The sequence below is a fragment of the Drosophila gunungcola genome, unplaced genomic scaffold (genome assembly GCF_025200985.1).
Source record: "Drosophila gunungcola strain Sukarami unplaced genomic scaffold, Dgunungcola_SK_2 000138F, whole genome shotgun sequence".
NCBI lineage: Eukaryota > Metazoa > Arthropoda > Insecta > Diptera > Drosophilidae > Drosophila > Drosophila gunungcola.
The window spans coordinates 88,045-111,495 of record NW_026453299.1 but is presented as its reverse complement, the minus strand read 5'-3'; the positions used below and the strand labels follow the sequence as shown (position 1 = coordinate 111,495).

Genomic DNA, 23,451 nt, shown 5'->3' with positions numbered 1-23,451 from the left:
CCAATTTCGGTCATCGAAAGCTTATTTCACTAGAAATGGATCATTCTTCAACTTTCCCATACATCTTATAAGGAGGTATCCTATTATAGATGCTAGGACTCGACAATGAATAAATGGCTAAAACTAAATGTTCCATCTTCAAGATAAAGTGATAAAATTATTTTCGGTTTCCAGGTGTGTACTTTTTAAGAATTAATTTTAGCAATTTTAGCAAACTTTATCCAGCTCTATCATCTATATTAGGAAACTTATCCTTATAACATGTATGGGAAAGTTGAAAAATAATCTACTTCTAGGAATATTATATCGATGACCGAAATTGATCAAGCAGAACTGGAGATAAAAAATAGCATAACAACAAATAACGAATCAAAAAATTTGAGTGTCGTTTTGAATCAGGGAGTCCATCTGAACAAATCTCTGCAGGATTTCATCGATTTCAATTTATAAACCATGGTAACAGGCGTGGGAAATGTTTATGTCTTATGTTATGTCTGATTGATTTGAATAACTCCTATAGTAGGCTCTGGAATGTTATGTTTGACAAATGAAGTAATGGGAATCTCGGGATATACAGGCTGGGTGTTAGGCTTGATGTCTAGAATATTTGGTAATAAGTCACTTATATATATATATCTAAACTAAAACGTTTATATTAAAAAAAAAAACTATGAGGCTACTCCGAAATATGTAAATTTTATAGATATTTTAGGATTTGATTTTAAATTTAAAAAAATATTGTATTACTGTCGACATACTTATCTTTGTGATTTTTGAACATTTACGCATATATCTCTAGAAAAAATTTTATTTAACGATTTCAAAAATTAGTTAAATTTAAAAAAACTAAAAGGTTTTATTGAAAAATTATTGGAAAATCGACAAAATTTAATTTTTTTAACTATTTGCTTTTTTTTTGTTTTTGCTTAAAGCATATATGTAGCACTGTTTTAAAAATTTAAATCCGAAATATGTAAATTTTTTAGATATTTTAAAAATATTTAAAATAAATTTTAAAATTAATAAAATTTTATTTTAAAAAATATTGTTTTACTGTCGACATATGTACTTAGCTTTGTGATTTTTGAACATTTATTTCAAAAATTAATTAAATTTATAAAACCTTTATATTGAAAAATTATTGGAAAATCGACCAAATTTAATTTTTTAACTAGTTGCTATTTTTTTGTTGTTGCGTAAAGCATATATATAGCACTGTCTTGAAACTATAAATCGCCATAATCCTGGAAAAATCCAGTGCAGTTGGACACAAGAAAAAATTTGGAGTGTCATTTTCAGAATAAGGTCGTTCAAATGCACCGAAAAATCAAGGTTTAATCTCTGGACGATGGTGTCGATTTAAATTGTGTAAGCCAGTGTAACCTTCGTCTTGCCGAATTTTGCTTGCTTGTTCTGGCAATGCCAGTTTTATACATATTGTATCTTTTGCAGCCTCACTCTGATATAAAACGAGAGAGACGGTGCAGTCGAGTTTCCCCGACTTTTAGATACCCGTTACTCAGCCAACAAACTTCAAGCTAAGTATTCCCCCTACAAAACAATCGAAGTTTAGTTGGCGCCATCTATCGAACTTCATAGAGAACACTAGAAGCTAAGTGTGTGCAGCACCCCCACCCCCCCGCTTACAGTTCTTTCGTTTTGTCTCTCTACTGCAGCGATAACCGGCAAGCAGCGGCCGAACAGTGGCAGAGGGGCGGCAGAGGGTCGGCAGAGGGTCGGCAGAGGCACGGCAGAAGGGCGGCAGGGGGCGGCAGAGGGGCGGCAGAGGGGCGGCAGAGGGTGGCAGAGGGGCGGCAGAGGGGCGGCAGACCCCTATTTTCAACGATTAAAATGTACTCTCTCGAAATTAACAAGATCAAGATAAGTAAGTAAAGAGGTATATTGTATCCGTTAAAAAGTAAATACATATGTAACAGGTAGAAGGTATAAAATATATATATTTTTGATCAGGATCAATAGCTGAGTCGATCTTGCCATGTCCGTCTATCTGTCCGTCTGTATGAACGTCGAGATCTCGGAAACTATAAAAACTAAAGACTTGTGACTTGGCATGCATTTTATAGTAGTTCCTACGAAGTGCAAATTATTTATTTTTTATTTTCAAAATGGAGCCACGCCCACTCTAACGACCACAAATCAGGTAAGTAGGAACTTTCACTCTGAGACATGTGAGAACGTACGACGCTGTGTGTGTGTTTCGGTCATATCATCGGTAATCACAAAAATTTTGAAAATCGAGCTAATATTTTAGAAGTTATGGGGTTTTGAAGTCCTCTGCCGCCGCTCTGCCGCGAATCTGCCGTCCCTCTGCTGCTCTCAGCCGCTGCTTGTCCGCAAATCGCTGCAGTAGAGAGACAAAACCAAATGAACTTAGTTTGAAATTTGTTGGCTGAGTAACGGGTATCTAAAAGTCGGGAGTCTCGACTATAGCGTTCTCTGTTGTTTTTCACTTTGATTCCAATGTAGTCTCGATTGAGCCGCTTACATGTTAGGTACTAGTATCTGTGAGCGGATGAGCTTAGTTTTAATGGTCAAGCTTATTTGAGTAAGTTTATATGGGCAACAAATAATAATCTTATTTGCTTTGATATAAATTCCAGAGTGCGTAGTTCGCACAACCATTAAAATATACAAAGTTTATTAGTCAACAACAATGCAAAAAGTAAATGGATATGATAAAATTACCATTTTCCTAATATGGACTACACAAATAAGTTGACGGTACAAACCAAAGGTGGCAGAATGCGTAGTTCGTACAAACATTAAGGTATACAAAAAAAGTATGTACAAATTTAAACTACTCAAAGTTTACAGTTATGATGAAGTGTTTTTAGTGATTTCTTGCTTATTTTAGTGTGTGCACAATTTGTGTTCGTAAAATGTCACCAAGTATATGCCATAATATAAAGCCATAAAAGCTTTACAGTCAACAATTATAAATATGTGAATAAAAGCTTCAAGTTAAATAGAGGTAATAAGTGTTAATGTTTGTAGAATATCAATTAGAACGCAACTGCCCATATCGATTAGTATATTTCATAAATTAAGAATGTAACTATATTGAAGGCCATTTGTTGGTATACCTATAAATAAAAAAAAAGCAGTGACAATTTGATTATTAAACAAGAAAGGAAGCAAACTTCGGCAAGCCGAAGTTTATATACCCTTGCAGCTATTGCAAGAATTAAATATTTTTGAAAACATTAAAATTATAATTTACTTGCGTATATGTCTAAAAACATTGAAGCAATGATGATTTGCAGCTCAATTATTAGGTAGTTATTTTATATAATTTTATTATTTCTATGGGAGCTATATGATATAGTCGTCCTATTTTGATGAAATTTTAACCGTAATTCTGAAATATTTATCCATTACTATATGTCGAAGAACTTATAGAAAAATTTAAAAACACCAAAGTTATAATTTTTTTTTATTTACTTTTATGATTGTTCCTATGGGAGCTATATGCTATAGTAGTCCGATTTTGATGAAATTTAAGCCGTAATTCTGAAATATTTATCCATTACTATATCTCGAAGAACTAAAAAAAAATTAAAAACAGAAAAGTTATAATTTTTTTTCATTTATTTTTATGATTGTTCCTATGGGAGCTATATGCTATAGTCGTCCGATTTTGATGAAATTTAAACCGTAATTCTGAAATATTTAACCATTACTATATCTCGAAGAACTAAAAAAAAAATTAAAAAACAGAAAAGTTATAATTTTGTTTCATTTATTTTTCCGATTGTTCCTATGGGAGCTATATGCTATAGTCGTCCGATCCGGCTCGTTCCGACTTATATACTACCTGCAATAGAAAGACAACTTTTGGGAAAGTTTCATGCAGATAGCTTAAAAACTGAGAGACTAGTTTGCATATAAACGGACGGACAGACGGACGGACAGACGGACGGACAGACGGACATGGCTAGATCGACTCTACTAGTTATGCTGATCAAGAATATATATACTTTATAGGGTTGGAAACGTCTCCTTCACTGCGTTGCAAACTTCTGACTGAAATTATAATACCCTCTGCAAGGGTATAATAATAATATAACTGGTTTGAGGGCATTTAACCTTGGTCAAAAGTTTGAAACGAAGCAACCAAATGACTTATATTATTTCCTTATATGAATATTCATAAACGCCAGGCAAATCGAAAAGACATGTCCCTCTTTTTCAAAAAAATTGGCGAAATAAGCTTAAAAGCTTGTTTTTAAAGAAATTCGTTTAACAGCGCAGTGAAAGAAAAGCAAAAACATTTAAAATCGCGAGTTTACCGATACATACTTTTTATGTCTGAATCAATTCTTTAATGAATTGAATTTTCATTCCGGGCCTTCTTTAAGAAGGCCTTATTGTAAACTTTATAAAAAATTGGTACGATGATAAAAGCGTTGCTATTTATAATAAATATATATTTTAATGACTGTTTTTAAACGCCCGTATTTGCCAGGGGGAAATCAAAGCTAAATCGAATCTTAAATTCAGATTTGTATTTTGCATAAGTATATGACAGGAAAATAAAGCGTTTCCGGCATAGTATAGTATTGGATAAGTGTCTTTAGATTAGTCTATATGTCTGTCTTACATATGTCATATGTGTACATGTATGTAGCAACTCCTCGATACCCTTGCAAAAAGAAATATAATTTCTGTCAGAGTTTTGCAACGCAGTGAAGGACACATTTCACTAGAAGAGTCGTTCTGCTCATGTCCGTCTGTCCGTTCGTCTGTCCGTTCGTCTGTTCGTACGTCTGTCCGTTTTAACGGAAACTAGTCTCTCAGTTTCAAAGCTATCCGCATAAAACTGCATCGGATAAATATACACCCAGAGAAAACCCCATAGTAAAATTTAACAATAAAATATTTTAATGTATTGTTTTTCAAAATATAAACTTACTTAAAATTAACTAAAAACATAATAATGTATTTATTAACATATTTAATTGGCTTATCCAAAAGGAAAATTGTATATTTAAATTTTTTTTAATTTAAGACTACATCTTTCCATACTTAAAAATAAAAATGAAAGTGTAACATATTTTGATTTAATTACAACACCCATCGGGGCTAAGTCAGAACCGAAAATATTTAGTTTAAAGTGAAAATATTTGGATTTACCATGATGTTTCTCTGAGTGTATATAAGTTTCCATAAGAACATTCGGAAAAAAATAAAAACACAAATATTATTTCTGTTTTTTAATTTATTATTTAATTCTTCGCGATATATTCTTAGGTTTAATATTTCCGACTATATCGTATAGCTCCCATGGAATAAATCGGAATATTAAAAAATATAAATGAAAATGTAACTTCTCTACTTTTAATTCTACCCTTGCAGTATTAAAATTTTGGTCAGAAGTTGGTAACGCATTGAATAAGAAGTTTCCGACCCCGTAAAGTATATGTATTCTTGATCAGGATCTTAATATAATAATATTTCGCGCAGTGTAAAAGCTGTTGACCTTTTTCCTCAAGTCGTATTTATTTTATGCATACCTTGATCAGGACGTCTATATCCTATATCTCCTTTAGAAACAATAGGGTAAAATCGTTTAATATTTTATACTTTTCAGGATATTTTGCGCAGTATATAAGCTATTTCGGCAAAGTCTGCAAGGGTATTGAAATTCCGGCTTGCCGAAGTTAACTTCCGTCCTCGTTTTTTTCAATTCTATTACACAAAGTAATGGGAACAATTAAATATTTCAGATAAAAATCGTCATATCAAATGTTTTCTAGCATATACGCATTTAAATCACAATGTTTTTATACCCTTGCAGAGGGTATTATAATTTCAGTCAGAAGTTTGCAACGCAGTGAAGGAGACGTTTCCGACCCTATAAAGTATATATATTCTTGATCAGCATCACTAGGCGAGTCGATCTAGCCATGTCCGTCCGTCTGTCCGTCCGTTTCTACGCAAACTAGTCTCTCAGTTTTAAAGCTATCTGCATGAAACTTTCCCAAAAGTTGTCTTTCTATTGCAGGTAGTATATAAGTCGGAACGAGGCGGATCGGACGATTATAGCATATAGCTCCCATAGGAACAATCGAAAAAATAAATAAAATAAAATTATAACTTTGCTGTTTTTTAATTTTTTTTTTATTTCTTCGAGATATAGTAATGGATAAATATTTCATAATTACGTTTTAAATTTCATCAAAATCGGACGACTATATCATATAGCTCCCATAGAAATAATAAAATATATAAAATAACTATCTAATAATTGAGCTGAAAATCATCATAGCTTCAATGTTTTTAAACATATACGCAAGTAAATCATAATTTTAATGTTTTCAAAAATTTAATTATAGCAATAGCTGAAAGGGTATATGAACTTCGGCTTGCCGAAGTTTGTTTCCTTTCTTGTTTACTTTCAATTAAACAAGCAAATGAAATTAATGGCATCTAACCTATTTAATGTAATCCGTCATAACAAAATAAAGTACCGAATGATATCTTAAATCAAAACGTTAAATGGTTTTTTTTTTTTTTTAAACTAAGTATACAGACGTGCTTTGATAAATCTAATCTAGAGCCTTTGTCTCTACTAACATTTTTTGTACGGATATGTCTTGTTTTATTATAAAACTTATTTCTTAATTAAATATATAAAAGATAAAAGATGAAAGTAAATAAAATGTTTTTTATCCGCCAGATCTCGGAAACAATTAAAGCTAGAGCAGATTTGCTTTTGGTTTTTTTCGTTCTCAAATTTTCTCGATGTATGTAAGAACGGGCTAGATCGACAATTAGATTACATTTATGTTTGTGGAAAAAATAAAATTGTTTGTATGTACAAAGAAAAAGATAATCCCCTAACTTTGACTTTAAAGCGAACGGTCGTGTTTTTGTACGCTCCAAATTTTTATTTAGTAATAGACCCACGGTGGCATTTAAAAAATTTATGTTTATCGGTATTTCAACATTCCAGCTATAATTTTTCGATCGCTTCGCGAGTGAAAACTTTCTGTTTATTTTAAGCATTTGTGTTTCTTTTCTGTTCTTGGGTTTTGCGGTGTTTCTTTTGTGCTTTGTCCGCCCACCCTGTAGTGTTGTTTTTGGTGTTGGGCTTGCATGCACTTACTGCACAGTGCTGCAACTTTTAATCATGAAAAAAGATGTTTTTGACTGGACAAAAGAAAAAAAATATACAACAGAAAGTTTTAAAAATCCATTTTTTTATACGATTTTTTTTTTATTGGTAACAAAGTCTCTCTTGATTTTTAGCCACACATCAGATAGTATCGATAAACAAAATAGAGTGCATCTGTCTATCGTGAAACTGCCTCTTTTTCATAATTTGAACTCTAAAATCGGCATCTCTAAAAAAAGCTAAAAAAAAACCAAACCATTCTTAAAATTTGCGCTTCCCGCAGTTTAAACATTTTTCCCGCCGTCGGTCTTAAAAAACTCCCCCTCTCGAAAGTTTTGAGCGTGTAGTTTCTGCGCTCTTACGGTGCTTTTAACTGCTCGCTTAAAAATTTCAGTTCCCATTTCCTGGTACAGTAGTCGTCCGATTAATTATTAACATAAATAATAATTTTCCGTGTTTCTGCAAGAAATGCAGTCTGATGGTCAGCGCTGACCAGTCAAATTTATACTTGCTGGCTTTGTGAAAACTTGGTGCACACTAAGTGCTCCGCTTTTACAGGCCGAACAAGAGATGACATTTCTAAGGGGCACTATCTGCGGTTTGGTTGAGATGCCCATGTTGGCTCTGCAGAAACTCAATCTGCACTGCCAAAACCCCTCGGCTTTCCCCTACTCAAACATCTTCTGATGTGATCTTCAAAACTAAAGCCGATCACGTCAATGTGAAGGTGGAAAAATTCAACTTCTCTTACGCTAGTTACATTTCATATTTTAAGATTATGTCCCAAACGAGCTTTTTGCATTTATATGCTCTGGTGGCCGGAAAATATGGCCAGTGTGCCAGCTTCCTCTTCAGATCCCGCTAAAAACTAACCTGTAAACTCTTTCCTATCGGAATACAAGAGGCTTGCATAGCAAGCTTACTAAATTGTAATCTGATAGCTTTTACTTTGCTTCCTTTGCTTATTATTGTGTTTACAGAAATCTTGTTAAAGACGGAGATTCTAAGCTCCGAAGTTTTTCCAGGTGGAGCCTATAAGTTGTGTACTTACAACTTATAGGCTTAACCGTCCTTTTAGTTGGGGTGGTGGAGTATAAGATTTGAGGAATTTAAAAGTATTGAATTTATTGGCATAAAGTTATCGTTCCCTGGTTGCTTTATTTATACAATAATCGCTTTCAAGATCTTGTTTTGTAACAAATCCTGAAGGCGTGTTTGTCTCCACAGAAGCACTACTTATGCAACCTGAAGATCCATTTTATCCTAATTTCGATGTGATAATCGACACGGGTACCGTAATTGAAGAAAAAACAGGAGAGCCTACTACATAGTTGATTACATTGTTTTCGCAAGGCATACTTTCTGAGGCTAAATCATTTATATTTTTCGTTAATTGGTCCGATCTCTACTCATGCAATACAATGGCTGATGCCCTAGTTTAGGCGGATTGTAATTACTTGAAATTGATTACTGATAAAATGTATGCAGCATAACTGTAGGCGTTCAATTCCACGCATTTTATAAGAAGTAAATTTGCCCCAGGGCAAAAAATCTAGAAAATTGTTATAAATATATAGGACAAGAATTGGCCGGATCGTACCACTATATCCTATAGCTTTCATAGGAACAATCGGGAATAAAATTGAAAAAATAATAATTATTGGTTTTTTACCTTTTTTCTTTAGTTCTTTAAGATTTAGTAATAGTTTAATATTCCCGAGTTTCGGTTTTAATATTTTTGAAATCGGACAACTATACCATTAAGCTGTCATTGATACGACACAGAACAAAAAAGTGCTTTGCTTCTGCAAGAGTTGCTGAAAGAAAAATGAGGTAAGGTTGCGTTTTGCGATGGCACAAGTGCATCTGCAGGTTTATGCAGGTGCAGAAATTTTCCCAGGGAAAATTATTGTATATAACCTGGGAGATTATAGTAAAAATCTGGATATAGTATTACAGCTGCCAAAGAAATAATCAGTGAAAAATGAGTTTTTGCCGGAAAAACTATTTAGCCTTAATGATACATGTATTTACCAAAAACATCTCCACACCAAATCTCAAAAGCACGCAAACGTGAAAATTGGCACTAATTAGTGGCTCCTAAGAATAATAAGCTATTATAGAAAAGCTATTATAGAAAGAATAGAAACACAAAACATAACACAAAAATAACAACAAACGACGAATACAAACCAACAAACGGAAACAAACTACAGCACACAGTAAAACACGTCTTTTTTTAAATTAAGGTAACCTAACCTTTTCGTATAATTGCAAGCCGCACGGCAGCTTATTCTTAAAATGCTTAAGAATATTATACTAAAAGATTTGTTTGTCCCCAAGAATGCCATCACAACTAAAACTCGAACCAAACACAGAAAAGGCAAACCAAGAAAAATCACAATTATGTACTAAATACAATATTAATTTACACAAAACACAATACATACGATTTAAAATATTAAGCACTTCCATTGCACAAACACTTGTTTTTAATAAGCATAAAAAATTTTTTTAAAGATAGCTGCGTACGCTGAAATACCCAATGAATATCATGCTTTCTCTTTCGATGCTATTCTTGAAGAGGACAGAAAGAGCAAAACAAAAAAATGAAAAATTCAAATAGTTAGACCAATTATAAAAAGAATTGGTACATTTAAAGTCAAATTTTGTATTTTGATTTTATTATTTTTGGCCTATGGACCACTGTGCATGGGTGTGGCGCAATTGCCTCACTATGATTAAAATGTCAATGATTTTTGTCTTTTGTTGTTTCAATTTTTAGAAATCGCAACGTTTATTTTAAAATAAACGAACAAAGGAATTTAAAAGTTTAGTTCTAACCGCATCCAATGATAAAAAGGATGTTAATCAAAATATTTATTTAATGGACAATAAATGATTTTGATAAAACCCTGCCGGTACAGCCAAAATCCCCACTACTCATGTGCAAGTATGACGATTCCCGCTGGCAAAAATAAAATAAATCTAAAAAACAAAAAATTTAAATATGTTTGTCTTCAATGGTATAGCACAAACAAGTTACATTTTAGGAAAACATTTCAAGATTTAAGAAAAGAATTAAGGGTTAATTTTCTTTTGAGTGCAGGACAAATTAAATCAATTTGTACATAAATGTTAGATGACCCTTTGGTGGTGGTCAAAAACAATTTTAAAGCAATATCTTTTCCTTCAGTTAAAGGCTCCGCCATGCACGGACTTGTTTTGTGTTTTTTATAAATACAATTTCCGAAAAATTCAAAATCAACAACTTTCTTTTTTTTAAATATATTCTAAGTAAGTCTTTTTTAGATCTTTTGCAGTAAAAAAAATCGTATCATAGAAATGCACAAGAAAGAAAGCTATAGGCGTGTTTCCGACTATCAGACACCAGTTACTCAATAAACGAATATTTTATTTTATTTTACTGTATTTTTTAGGTGTTATTTTATTTATAAAACTATTCGGTTTAAAAATTCTTTGATTTAATTGAGATTACTAGAATCTGCGTATAATATCCCGAATCCCTAGCTTTTATATATCTCGACGTTTATACAGAAGGATAGGCAGATGGACATGGCTAGATTGACTGGGCTATTGATCTTGATCAAGAATATATGAATTTGTATATGTACCCTACGGTTTCATGCAAAGTGGCAAAAAAAAACAATTTTCGGTATATAAATCATTTATGTCATTTAACAGCGGCTGGTATATGAAATGCAATGGAAAATCGTAGTTCTTACTTTATGTATTTTTAACCATATGTTTAAGCTATCGTGTTCTTAAATAATGAAATATTTTTCGTTAAGCTGGAAGGGTATATAAATTTTGGCTAGCTGAAGTAAGCTATGTTCTATATATTTTAGCTTTTTAATGTTTTTTATATAAATTTTTAGACAATTGTAATTATAATTAGTAAAAACATATATATAATAATGTTTTCACATTTATTATTTTTTTATAGAACATCTATACTTGGAGTAGAAAATAAGTTGAAAACGCAAATTATATTACTGGCTTATGAAAATGTATGTGATTGGACTATTAATGTGCATCTCGAATGTGCCCGCTTTGTTTACTGTTGCTACGTCAAGTAATGAGACAGAGCAGGTAGAATTATTCAGGTAATTGTTGATGCGTTGCCCGTTTTTTTCCATTGGCGCAATAGAAACAAACTAATTATTGTTTACCCATATGTACTAGAAGCTTCGCATGCGCTTAGTTTAAGTATATGTACTAAAATAAACAAAAACACCTTTAACCTACAAATTATCTGGTATTCAATTTGGGACGTAGAAAGACAACGTTTGGGAAAGTTGTAAAACTGAGTTTGCGTAGAAACGAGTGGACAAACAAACTGATCAAGAGTATGGGGTCAGGGATTGTCTTTTATTATTGAAATTTTAATAGCATTTGCATGGATATAAAAATTAACAAGAAAGTTGTTATAAAATTTGCAAGCTTCGTTGTTTTTAGGATATTGACTTACATATTGTTTTTAATTTTGTAAAATATCTGATAAAGAATAGTTTTAAATTTAAAATTTAAAAATTTATTAGTTTTTTTTGCTTTCTTTAACTTGAAACAATTTTTTCATAACTTTGTCTCCACCAAATTGGTGATGCATTCTTTTAGTAGGTAATTCAGGGCGAGGAGTGATTACCACTCTGAGCTGAGAAAAGTTGTTGTTGTTTGTGCCTAAAACCTTAAAAAACTTTGTTTCAGAATCACGTAGTATATACCAAAAGTTGAGGAATCCCACTGGTTATATCCGTTTAAAGAACAAAAAAATGTCGTTAGAGCCGTTTGAAAATAATTTGCAAATAAGTATAAAACAAAAATAACAAATCAAATAATTCTAAAACTATTCTATTAAGACCAATTAAATTAAGAAAGCGCGATTACCATTTCAAATTCCTTTTTATTGGCGCGAAAAGTTTAGCTATTTATTTAAAAGTCGTTATAGACCCTGTTTTTTGTAAGGAAACTTTTTCCAGGATTCTAAACAAGTCCTTGTTTAATTTTAATTTTGAGATACACAAAAAAATTATCTTTTTAATAACTTTTGTACAGGAGCATGGGATCTAAACAAATTGGGTGTCATTCGACGCGTATTTTTAACATAATTTAATCTGTGCTAAAAATATGGATTATATTATTAGAACGGCCCAAGAGCTCCACATAAAAAAAGTTGGATGTCACTTTCACCGCGCTTTCTCCTGAACCAATTAATTTTCCTAAAGTCTACTCGTTACGATCGGACTATCAAAACAGATTTTAAATTCTGCAGCTATATATAGTAGTCTGCTATGGCTCTCGCTCTTGGTCCATAGTGATAAATTATAATATTTGACGCTGTTTTATGATTTTACTCTGACTTAAATATTGTAAAACAACGTTAATTATTAACTTTTCGAGGGATCTTTATACCCTTGCAGATGCTATTATAATTTCAGTCAGAAGTTCGCAACGCAGTGAAGGAGACAGTTTCCGACCCTATAAAGTATATATATTCTTGATCAGCATCACTAGGCGAGTCGATCTAGCCATGTCCGTCTGCTTCCGTCTGTCCTTCCGTTTCTACGCAAACTAGTCTCTCCGTTTTAAAGCTATTGTATGAAATTTTCCCAAAAGTTGTCTTTCTATTGCAGGTAGTATATAAGTCGAAACGAGCCGTATCGGACGACTATAGCATAATAAATAAAAAAATATAAGTTTGCTGTTTTTCATTTTTTTAGTCCTTCGACATCGAAAAATCGGACGACTGTATCACATAGCTTCCATAGAAATATTAAAAATATATGAAATAACTATCTAATAATTGAGCTGCAAATCATCATAGCTTCAATGTTTTTCAACGTGTACGCAAGTAAATCATAATTTTAATGTTTTCAAAAGTATTTAATTTTTGCAATAGCTGCAAGGGTATATGAACTTCGGCTTGCCGAAGTTTGCTTTCTTTCTTGTTTAATTTATTTTTAGTCCTTCGACATATAGTAATGGTTATATATTTCAGAATTACGGTTTAAATTTAATCAAAATCGGACGACTATATCATATAGCTCCCATAGGAACAATCGGAAAAAAAAATGAAAAAAAATTATAGCTTAGCTGTTTTTTAATTTTTTTCTTAGTTCTTCGACATATAGTATTGGGTAATTATTTCAGAATTACGTTTTCAATTTCATCGAAATCGGACGACTGTATCACATAGCTTCCATAGAAATAATAAATATATATAAAATAACTCAGTACCACTTCAACCTCCGAAGAGACAAGTCGTATTAGAACAGCATCGATCCCGCGTCTGCAAAAAACCCATTGAGCTTATCAGCAAAACTTGAAAAACAAATATTAAGCACAAAACAAAACAAAAAAGACAAAAACAAAAAACACACCATTTCTTACCACTCGGGCGTAAGCCCTTTACAAGCAACCATGCACGAGCCACCAGACATAGCAAAATACACTACGAGATCGTATCAACTAGGAGAACCCAAATTTATCGTTATTAAAAGTAAAAATGAATCCTCATTTAAAACCGTTTCACCTTTCATCATTGAGAAATCTGTGGACTTTGCCTGCGGAGGAAGAGTTGATTCTGAAAAAAACCAGAGACGGCGGACTTTTGATAAAAACAAAAAACAACACACAAGCCACAAAACTACTAAAACTTACCAAAATCGGAGATATGGAAATAACAGCAACCGAACACAAAACACTTAATTTTTCAAAAGGCGTTATCTACTGTAATGACCTTAGATACATAGACGAAGAAACAATCCTCCGCGAACTAAAACCACAGAAAGTAATTGAAGTCAAAAAAATAATGAAGAGACAAAACACCAACAATAACACCAACACCAACAACTACAGCAACACCAACAACAACAACAACAACACCAACAACAACAACAACCTAACAGAAACCGGACTCATAATAATTACGTTTGAAACCCATCAACTCCCTGAAATACTGCGAGTCGGGTATGAATCCGTTCGCGTACGCAACTACATCCCTCTCCCAATGCGTTGCAGAAAGTGCCTCCGCTTCGGACACCCTGCACCCATATGCAAGAGCACCGAAAAATGTTTAAACTGCTCAGATGAAAAACACACCAGCGAAGGAGAACTTTGCAAAAACGACAAAAAATGCCTAAATTGCGCAAACAATCCGGAAATTGACTCACAACACAGCCCTTTGGACCGCAAATGCCCCACATTCCTTAAACAACAAGAACTCACTGCCATAAAAACCACCGAAAAAGTCGATCATAGAACTGCTCTGGGTATATACTTTGAGCGACACGGATACAAAACAAGAAACTCTTATGCAAACACACTTACAAACACCACAACCACAATAGGAACCCGATCCCCAAATACACTCACATCAACATCTTCAAATGCACAAACTACATCCACATCCTGCGATCACAACCAAGCAAACACACCAACCTCATCTGCATCAATCAAAACAACACCGGCACCGAAAAAAACTCTCCAAAACCACAACCAACACGACCAAGACGACACCGAAGACATGGAAACGGACAACATGAACCCCACCAAAATAACAACCGCATACGGATCTCAACTCACAAAGGACCTTAAACTAAAACTCTTCCCTAAAGATAAGTCAAACCCTCTATGTACTAACTTTAAACCAACTAAATCAAAAGCCAAATCCTCTAACAAAAACAAACATACCACTAACAGCGACAGCGAATCGGTTTAAAAACCACAGATCTCCCCTACTTTAAGGTTCAACCTTAGAACTTCTTACACTACTAGAATGTCACTAATTTTAATTCAATGGAATATCCAAGGATATTCAAACAACTATAATAATCTCCTAATTCTGATTAAAAAATACTCCCCGCATATCATTACACTTCAAGAAACACACATACAATACACTAAAAATATTCCAACTCCAATAAATTACACACTACTAACAAACATAGCCACCAATAGATTTGGAGGCGTAGCGCTATTAATACACAAGTCAATTCAATATTCAATAGTAAACATTCCAAACGACCTTGAAGCTCTAGCAATACACATAAAATCTAAGAAGAACATGCACATAAAGACAACATACATTGCACCAAACAGAACCGTCACAAACCAAATGCTTGAAGACACTTTGTACAACAACCAAACACCATCACTAATTCTAGGAGACTTTAACGGATGGCACCCTGCCTGGGGTTCCCCGAAAACTAATTCTCGAGGAAAAACAATACAACAATTTATTGACAACACACAGCTAATCTTACTAAATGACAAATCCCCCACACACTTCTCAACACACAACACATACACGCATATCGACCTTTCTCTTTGCTCAGCAACACTTGCCCCACACGCCAAGTGGGAAATACTTCATGATCTCCACGGCAGCGACCATTTTCCGATAGTTATCTCTATATTCCCTCCAAACACGATTAACAAATTTTCAAAACCATTTTTTATATTAAAAAAAGCCAACTGGGAGCAATACGAGACTCTCACACACAATAATAACGAATTATTCCCCACTTCACTAAACGTCAACAAAGAAGCCGCACAACTTAACAAAATTATATTACATAGCGCAAACATTTCCATCCCACAAACCTCAGTAAACACAAAGCCCTACAAGGTTCCCTGGTGGAACAAAAGGCTAGCACAGTTTAAAAAAGAAAAACAATTAGCTTGGAAAGCACTTAATCGCAACATTAACCTTACAAATGTTATAAACTACAGACGCTTAAACGCCAAGTACAGGTTTGAAATTAAAAAAAGAAAAAGCGAAGCTTCCATCTCCTTTACATCCACCATTCAACCAGAAACTCCTTCATCCAAAATATGGAGCAACATAAGGCGCTTCTGCGGTCTTAACCCAAGCAAACAAATTCACGCCATACTTAATCCCAAAAACGACATAACAACAACAGATACTCTCGAAATAGCCAACTCCTTCTCGCAACACTTCTCAGAGCTCTCAAGCGACCTAAACTTCTCAGACGAATTCCGTAATAACAAATATAAAATCAACACAACCAACTATACACCGACCACAACAGCCAAAACTATCGATGAAAACATAACTCACCTTGAACTAATTGCAGCACTACAAACACTTAGAGGACCCACTCCAGGATTAAACAGAATTTCTTACGAAATGATTCGCAACAGCTCTCTTACCACAAAAAACAGAATAAAAAACCTCTTTAACCAAATTTTCGACAGCCACATACCTCAAGCCTATAAAATAAGCTTAGTCATACCGATTCTTAAACCAAAAACTGACAAAACGAACATCTCGTCATACAGACCCATTTCCCTCAACTGCTGTCTAGCAAAAACACTAGACAAAATCATAGCGAAAAGACTATGGTGGTTTGTGACCCACAACCAACTTTTAAATACAAACCAATTCGGCTTTAAAAAAGGCAAATCGACTTCGGATAGTCTCCTATACGTAGACCATCTTATAACGAAGTCGAAGAGGCACACCTCCCTCGTCACTCTGGACTTTTCAAGAGCCTTTGATCGAGTAGGTGTGCACACTATAATTGATCAACTCCAGGAATGGAAAACAGGCCCAAAAATAATCAATTATGTAAAAAATTTCATGCTCAAACGAAAAATAATTGTCAGAGTCGGTCCGCACATGTCTAATTCACTCCCATTATCCAATGGTATCCCACAAGGATCACCTATATCGGTAATCCTATTTCTCATCGCATACAATAAGCTCTCAAACGTAATATCTTTACACAGAGAAATTAAATTTAGCGCATACGCCGATGATTTTTTCCTGATAATAAATTTCAAAAACAACAAAAACCTTAATTTCAACCTAGACAATTTATTACATGACATAAGCAGCTGGTGCTCATACTCAGGAGCATCTCTATCCTTAGCTAAATGCCAACACCTCCATATTTGCAAAAAACACAACTGCACTAGCACCATAAGCTGTAGCAACACACCAATACAACAAGTACCTGCACTCAAAATCTTAGGGATAACCATAAACAGTAAATACAAATGGGACACACACATAAAATCACTTCTTCCATCACTACACCAAAAATTGAATATTATAAAATGCCTCTCCAACCTCAAATTCAATTGTAACACACAAACACTACTCCACGTCGCGAAAGCAACAGTCATAGCAAAAATGGAATATGGCCTGTTCTTATACGGACAGGCTCCGAAAAGCGTGCTAAACAAATTAAAAACACCCTTTAACACTGCAATTCGTCTAGCCCTTGGCGCCTACCGAACCACGCCCATAAATAACTTACTATACGAAGCCAACATCCTCCCATTAGAGCGAAAACGAGACCTTCAAACAGCCAAACTTACAAAAAACCTTATTTTCTCGAAAGATACACCAATACACAAACTTGTCAAACAAAGAAAATCAAAAAAGAACCCATCAACCATAGACCGCACAATAAACCTTTGTCAAGCACTAAACCTACCGTACGAACCAGTTAAACTACACAAATACCAGCCACCTTGGGATCTCCCAAACCTCATAGACACAACATTTAGAGCGCACAAGAAACAAACCACACCACCAGATAAATACAGGAAACTATACGAACACACCAAAGACAGCCATAAAACACACAAATTCATATTTACGGACGGATCAAAAATGAACTCCACTATATCATATGCAATCACAACAGATACTTATATTATTAAATATGGTATCCTACCCCCATACTCATCAGTACTCTCCGCAGAAATAATAGCCATATTAGTAGCAATCGACCAAATCAAAAACACAAGGGGAAAGTTCATGATCTGCTCTGACTCTCTCTCAGCAATTGACGCCATAAGAAACCCAAACAACAACAATTTTTACTCCAACAAAATCAGATCAATTCTTACAAAACTAGACCCAAAAATTAAAATATTGTGGATCCCTGGTCATGTAGGCATAGCAGGCAACGAGCTAGCCGACCAAACAGCCAAATCGACAAGCAACATGCCCCTTATTTACACCCCAAACATTAATTTAACAGACATAAACAGACACCTAAAACTAGAATTCCTAACAAGAAACAAACTAAACATAGAACACTGCAATCAATGGTACAAAAACATTAACAAAGACAAGTCAAACATCGACAATTATTGCAGAGCCTTCCATCCCAAATCGAGCAGACTCGATCAAATTAAAATAACACGCCTTAGACTAGGCCACACAAAACTAACACACGAGCACTACTTTAATCAAAACCAAACCTCACCCTGCCCCTTCTGCCAAGGCGACAATACCATACCCCACCTATTAAACTCATGCTCATCACTCCTCCCTACTAAACTATCTATCTTCAAAAATGCAAACCCACTAAATCTCCTTAGCGAACTCAACCCTGATAACTTAGAAAAAATCCTAATTTTCTTAAAAACTTCAAACCTATACCACAAAATTTAAAAATACACAAAATGTACATAAATAAAATTTACCAACTAAATAGCCTAAATGCAACGAACAACATGTAATTAAATAGACCTAATATCGCTAACCTTAAAAGCCGAAGACCTTGCTGCCAGCGCTTTACCAACTAAGTTAGTCTAGTTTTGTAAACTTCTCTATCTTTAATAATAATAATAATAATAATATAAATAACTATCTAATAATTGAGCTGCAAATCATCATAGCTTCAATGTTTTTCAACGTATACGCAAGTAAATCATAATTTTAATGTTTTCAAAAGTATTTAATTCTTGCAATAGCTGCAAGGGTATATGAAATTCGGCTTGCCGAAGTTTGCTCTCTTTCTTGTTTAATTTATTTTTAGTTCTTCGACATATAGTAATTATCTACTTTAACTTGTAATTTTTTTTTAGAAATTCTTTTGATTATTGAATTATTTGACAGTTCAGAATTACGCTTTTAATTTTATTAAATTCGGAAAACGATATCATATAGCTGCCATAAAACTCAAATAATTGAGCTGCAAATCATCATAGCTTCAATGCTTTTAAACATACACGCAAGAAAATCATATTTTAAATGTCTTCAAGAATATTTAATTTTTGCAAAGCTGCAAGGGTATATGAACTTCGGCTTGCCGAAGTTTGCTTCCTTTCTTGTTTAAGTTTTACTTTTTTTGCATGAAAAAAAGCTCAACAAAAAAAATAACATTTAATGAAATTAAATTTGTAGCTTATATTAATTTAAAAACAAAAATCTAAAGCTCCTTTATATGACATTTTGTATGATTTTGTAAAGATTGCTTAAAAATATGTTATTCATTTATTTGAGGACAACCAGAACTCCGCCTTAGCTTAGCTCCTTCCGAAAGTTTACCTGTTTTGCTTTAACGCTTTATGACTTCATTGCATAACAACAAATAATTAACTGGAAATGGTTTTACTTGTGAGCAACCTTACAACTTTACAAAAAAAACTACCTTGCAATCCCAGCTGATTAAATTTTAATATATTTTAGTTTTGAATTAACAGCGTTTTGAGCAAAACAGCTTAAAAGATTTTTCTTACAGCTGGGAAAACAAACTCAAATTATTGACATCATGAAATTTTTTTAGCTATGTAAAAACAATCAAACATAGATCAATTATGAAAAATAACAGAGCAGATCGCTAAGCGATGTTCTCTTTAGGGCAAGATCTTCCGATCTTCTTTTCGCTATAGCATTAGCCAAGTCGACGCTAACAAGCGAAATATACCTGCAAGTAACTTTGCCCGAAGCATAAAGGAAAAACTCCAAGGGACCGAATAAAGACAGAACAGAGAAATAAATGCAATAACAGATTTAAGATTTAACCTGGATGGTTAAGCTTAAGACAGCCAATCTCTTGCGTTCCGACGAGCATCAAGGAAACATTAGAAAAGGAGGAATATCCGAGTAAGTGTTCTGGTAGCTAGTATTGGAAGTGGTGGATTCGTAAGTGTTCGGTTAAGATCGCCGACGCCGGGTGTGGATTACGAATCAACCCTGGCCCGGTCATGATCATTGAGCCCGGCCGTTTATGGAATACAGACCCAGCTCAGTGAGTTCCCCCAATTACCGGCTTAATGGCAGTTCGAAAACTAATGTAGCCCGACAGGTCTCATTTACGATGCCCTACACTCCCAATTCCCACTACAAAACCAAGCATATCGTTTTGACGGACCAGAGCATACCTGACATTCTCGACCGTCGAGACTCGCCTTATTAAGTAAGCAGTGCTCGGTCCTCTGCAGCACCGAAAGATCGCCTCAACAACGTTGAAGCAGTCGAGTCATCAAGCCTAAAGAAAAACTTCGCCGAGACGCCCACACACTGAAATTACTTATTGTACTAAGCTATTACGAATCTTTAAAATAAAGGGTTTTTCAATAGGTGCGCTTCACCTTTTTCCGATAGGGACGGCGAACGACGCTATGTTTTTTCTTTGTTCTCTTGACATATGAAACTTCATTAGCATACATTTCATCATGGAACGCTACACACTTGAACATCGATTGCAAATTGTGCAAATTTTTTATCAAAATAATCGTTCTGTTGCTGTTAACAAGCCAGCCCGTTCGACAATCGACCGTCTAGTGGCAAAATTTGAGTCTACGTTTTCGCTACATAATGTTCCAGTGCCTGTGAGAGCAAGAAGTGCTCGAAGTGATGCTCAACAGGACGGGGCCACATGCCACACAGAACACGCTACAATCGCAATATTGAAAACTAAGTTCGATGAGCGTGTTATTTCGCGAAATGGACCGGTCGTGTGATTTGACACCTCTAGACTATTTTCTTTGGGGTTACGTGAAGTCATTGGTCTATGCCAATAAGCCGGCGACGTTGCAAGAGCTCAGAGCCAATATTGAACGCGAAAATGCTGGAATTTCGACCGATTTATGCGAAAAAGTGGTTGAAAATTGGGTTCAACGATTGGACTTCGTAAACGTGCACGCGGTGGTCATGCGAAAGAAATCGAGTTTCATAATTAATTGTATATGTTCAAATTCGATAATAAAAAAAAAGTTAGTTGAAAAGTCAAACCGTTTGTGTTTTAGTCAAAAAAAAAATTGAAGCGTTCCTATTGAAAAACCCTTTATAAGCATACTCCAAAGCGTTCTCTCTCTTGTATCACTATTGGGGAAAGGGAGGTAAGACAAAAAAAAAATAGTAGCCTCGAATAGAAACACAAAAGATCGTTTACTCCCTTCTGAAACAAACCATAGATAACACCAATAAAGACCAACTGGAAGCCTATGTGATAGAATTCGATATCAAGCCAGAAACACTGTACGAGGACACGCGAAGGCAGATGTCGGAGTTCATAACCACAGAAATATTATCACAGCGAGGAACCATCAAACGCCCCCCAAAAATGGCATAAAAACACACAGAGCCACAAATCGAGAAGGAGAACCCAAAATGCCTGCGTTACTAAACACAACAGCTAGGAACGAGAAAACACCAGCACCCGAACCCACAAAGAACGATGTGAATAAGGTGGCCACAATGGGAGTAACTTGTTGCTGGAGAGAAGAATACGACGGCACTGGCGATCCGGCAGAGTTCATAAGCAGAACGGAGGAATTAGCAGAGGCTTATGGGATAGAACTCAATCACGCAGCAGAACCTATGGTTATACTACTCAGAGGCTATGGCTTGAACTGGTGCCATACCCACCTAACTTCCGATGCTATCCAGGTAAACCTTCAAAAAAGAATTCCAAGAGTACTGCAAACCAGCTGACCCCGAGGAAAAAGCAATGGAAAGCATCACACATAGCCACACATAGCCACCAGGGTAAGGATGAGCCGGAAAAAGGAATACGCACGAGAACTCCGGAAAATCATGAGATTTACTATGGTCATAGAAGAGAAAAAATCAGAGTGGGTTTACAGAACCAGTCGAGTAGAATTTACACGGTACGCTAAACGTGGAGAATGCCGAACACTAGCGGAATACCACCGATTAGCCGAGGAATTCGAGGCCCTCCAAACGAACGGAAACACAAAGCAACTCGGGGACCACAACAACAACCGGGAACTCACTCTGGACCTCTACAACCACCCGAGAGTTACTGGAGACCACTAAGAAACCAGTAGAGACCCAAGAGCCACCACCAGCAATAAAAAGAGGCATTACAAGATCGTTCGACATGAATAATTGATGTTCAAGGTGCAAGGCAGTGGTACACATGGAAAGGGGATGCATCAATCAGCCTAGACTGTTTTGCTGGGTATGTGGACAAAATGGAACTTGCACGATTCACTGCTGCTGCCAAAACGAGACCGGGGGAAACGGCAGAGGCCCATACGAACAGAGCGGGTACCACGGACCTACACCACACCCGCAAAAGGAATAAAATTAAATAGACGAAGCTTGCTCGCACAAGTCAACATAGGTAACACGGGAGTTTGCGATGCCATTGACACTGGAGCCACATGGACTTTCGTCTGCAGAGAACTAACCAACAGAATAGCCAGACACGGGAGAAAAAAGCGAGCTACTAGGAGTAGATTTCTTGAAACAGAATAATGCCAATGCGGAGGCATCACAGCAAGAATAAAGAAGAACAATAGAAACCAACGCAGAATAAAAAGCACAATAGATACGGCATCGGATCCCTAGCAACAGGCGATTCGACAGAGGCAGAGATCCAAGAAACTCTCAAAAGTGAATTGGAGATAATGAGCCAAATCGAGGGAATCTGTCACATTGAAAGCTAAAAATCTTCATGAAGCACGACCGCCCAATCAAACAGAGATTCTACCCTCGAAACCCGGCAATGTTATCAATCATAAATAAACAAGTGGACTAAACTTCTGGCACAAGACCTCATAGAACCCTCGCATTCCGCTTACATCTCGACAGTAATGGAGACTATGGATAGACCTCAAGCAGCTGAACGAGCACTCAGAACGAGATGGATACCCAGTACCTCGAATGGATCACAAACTCAACCAAACTCAGCCAAATTATATTAGCACACTAGATCTGTCAAGTGGCTACTGGCAGATAGCGATGGACGAAAGTACCAGAGATGAAACCATTCGCATTCGCATACGAAAGAGGCATACACATCGATCCTCAACTTGCCAGGCCCACAGACAACAAAGCAGTATTAAATATGTAATTGTCCAGCAGAATCTTTGCTATCATTTAGCCTAATGCGCATTTATTTACAGCCGGATTCCATTAAAACGCATTTAGCCTAATGCGCATTTATTTACACAGGGAATCCCATAAAATATCGGTGTTTAACACTACAACAGCAGTTTTCTATATGCAAGGTTGACCTAATTTTTGATTTCTTTCGAAAATAAAATCTTTTTTG

General features: G+C 35.2%; 1 protein-coding gene across 7 annotated transcripts in view; it reads left to right on the top strand.

Annotated features, from left to right (window-relative positions):
• Positions 1–2,422: 2,422 nt before the first annotated feature.
• Positions 2,423–23,451, top strand: part of LOC128265602 (uncharacterized) — an 84,377-nt gene continuing 63,348 nt past the window's right edge. The window contains exons 1-3 of one of the 7 annotated variants that reach the window (XM_053001746.1): positions 2,431–2,513; positions 2,622–2,801; positions 11,106–11,251. In XM_053001746.1, the coding sequence (XP_052857706.1) occupies positions 11,202–11,251 (50 nt within the window). In that variant the 5' untranslated portion in view covers positions 2,431–2,513; positions 2,622–2,801; positions 11,106–11,201. Of the gene's footprint in view, positions 2,567–2,621; positions 2,802–2,844; positions 2,993–11,105; positions 11,266–23,451 lie in introns of those variants that run through there. The other 6 variants (XM_053001743.1, XM_053001740.1, XM_053001744.1 and 3 more) reach the window with 6 other exon arrangements.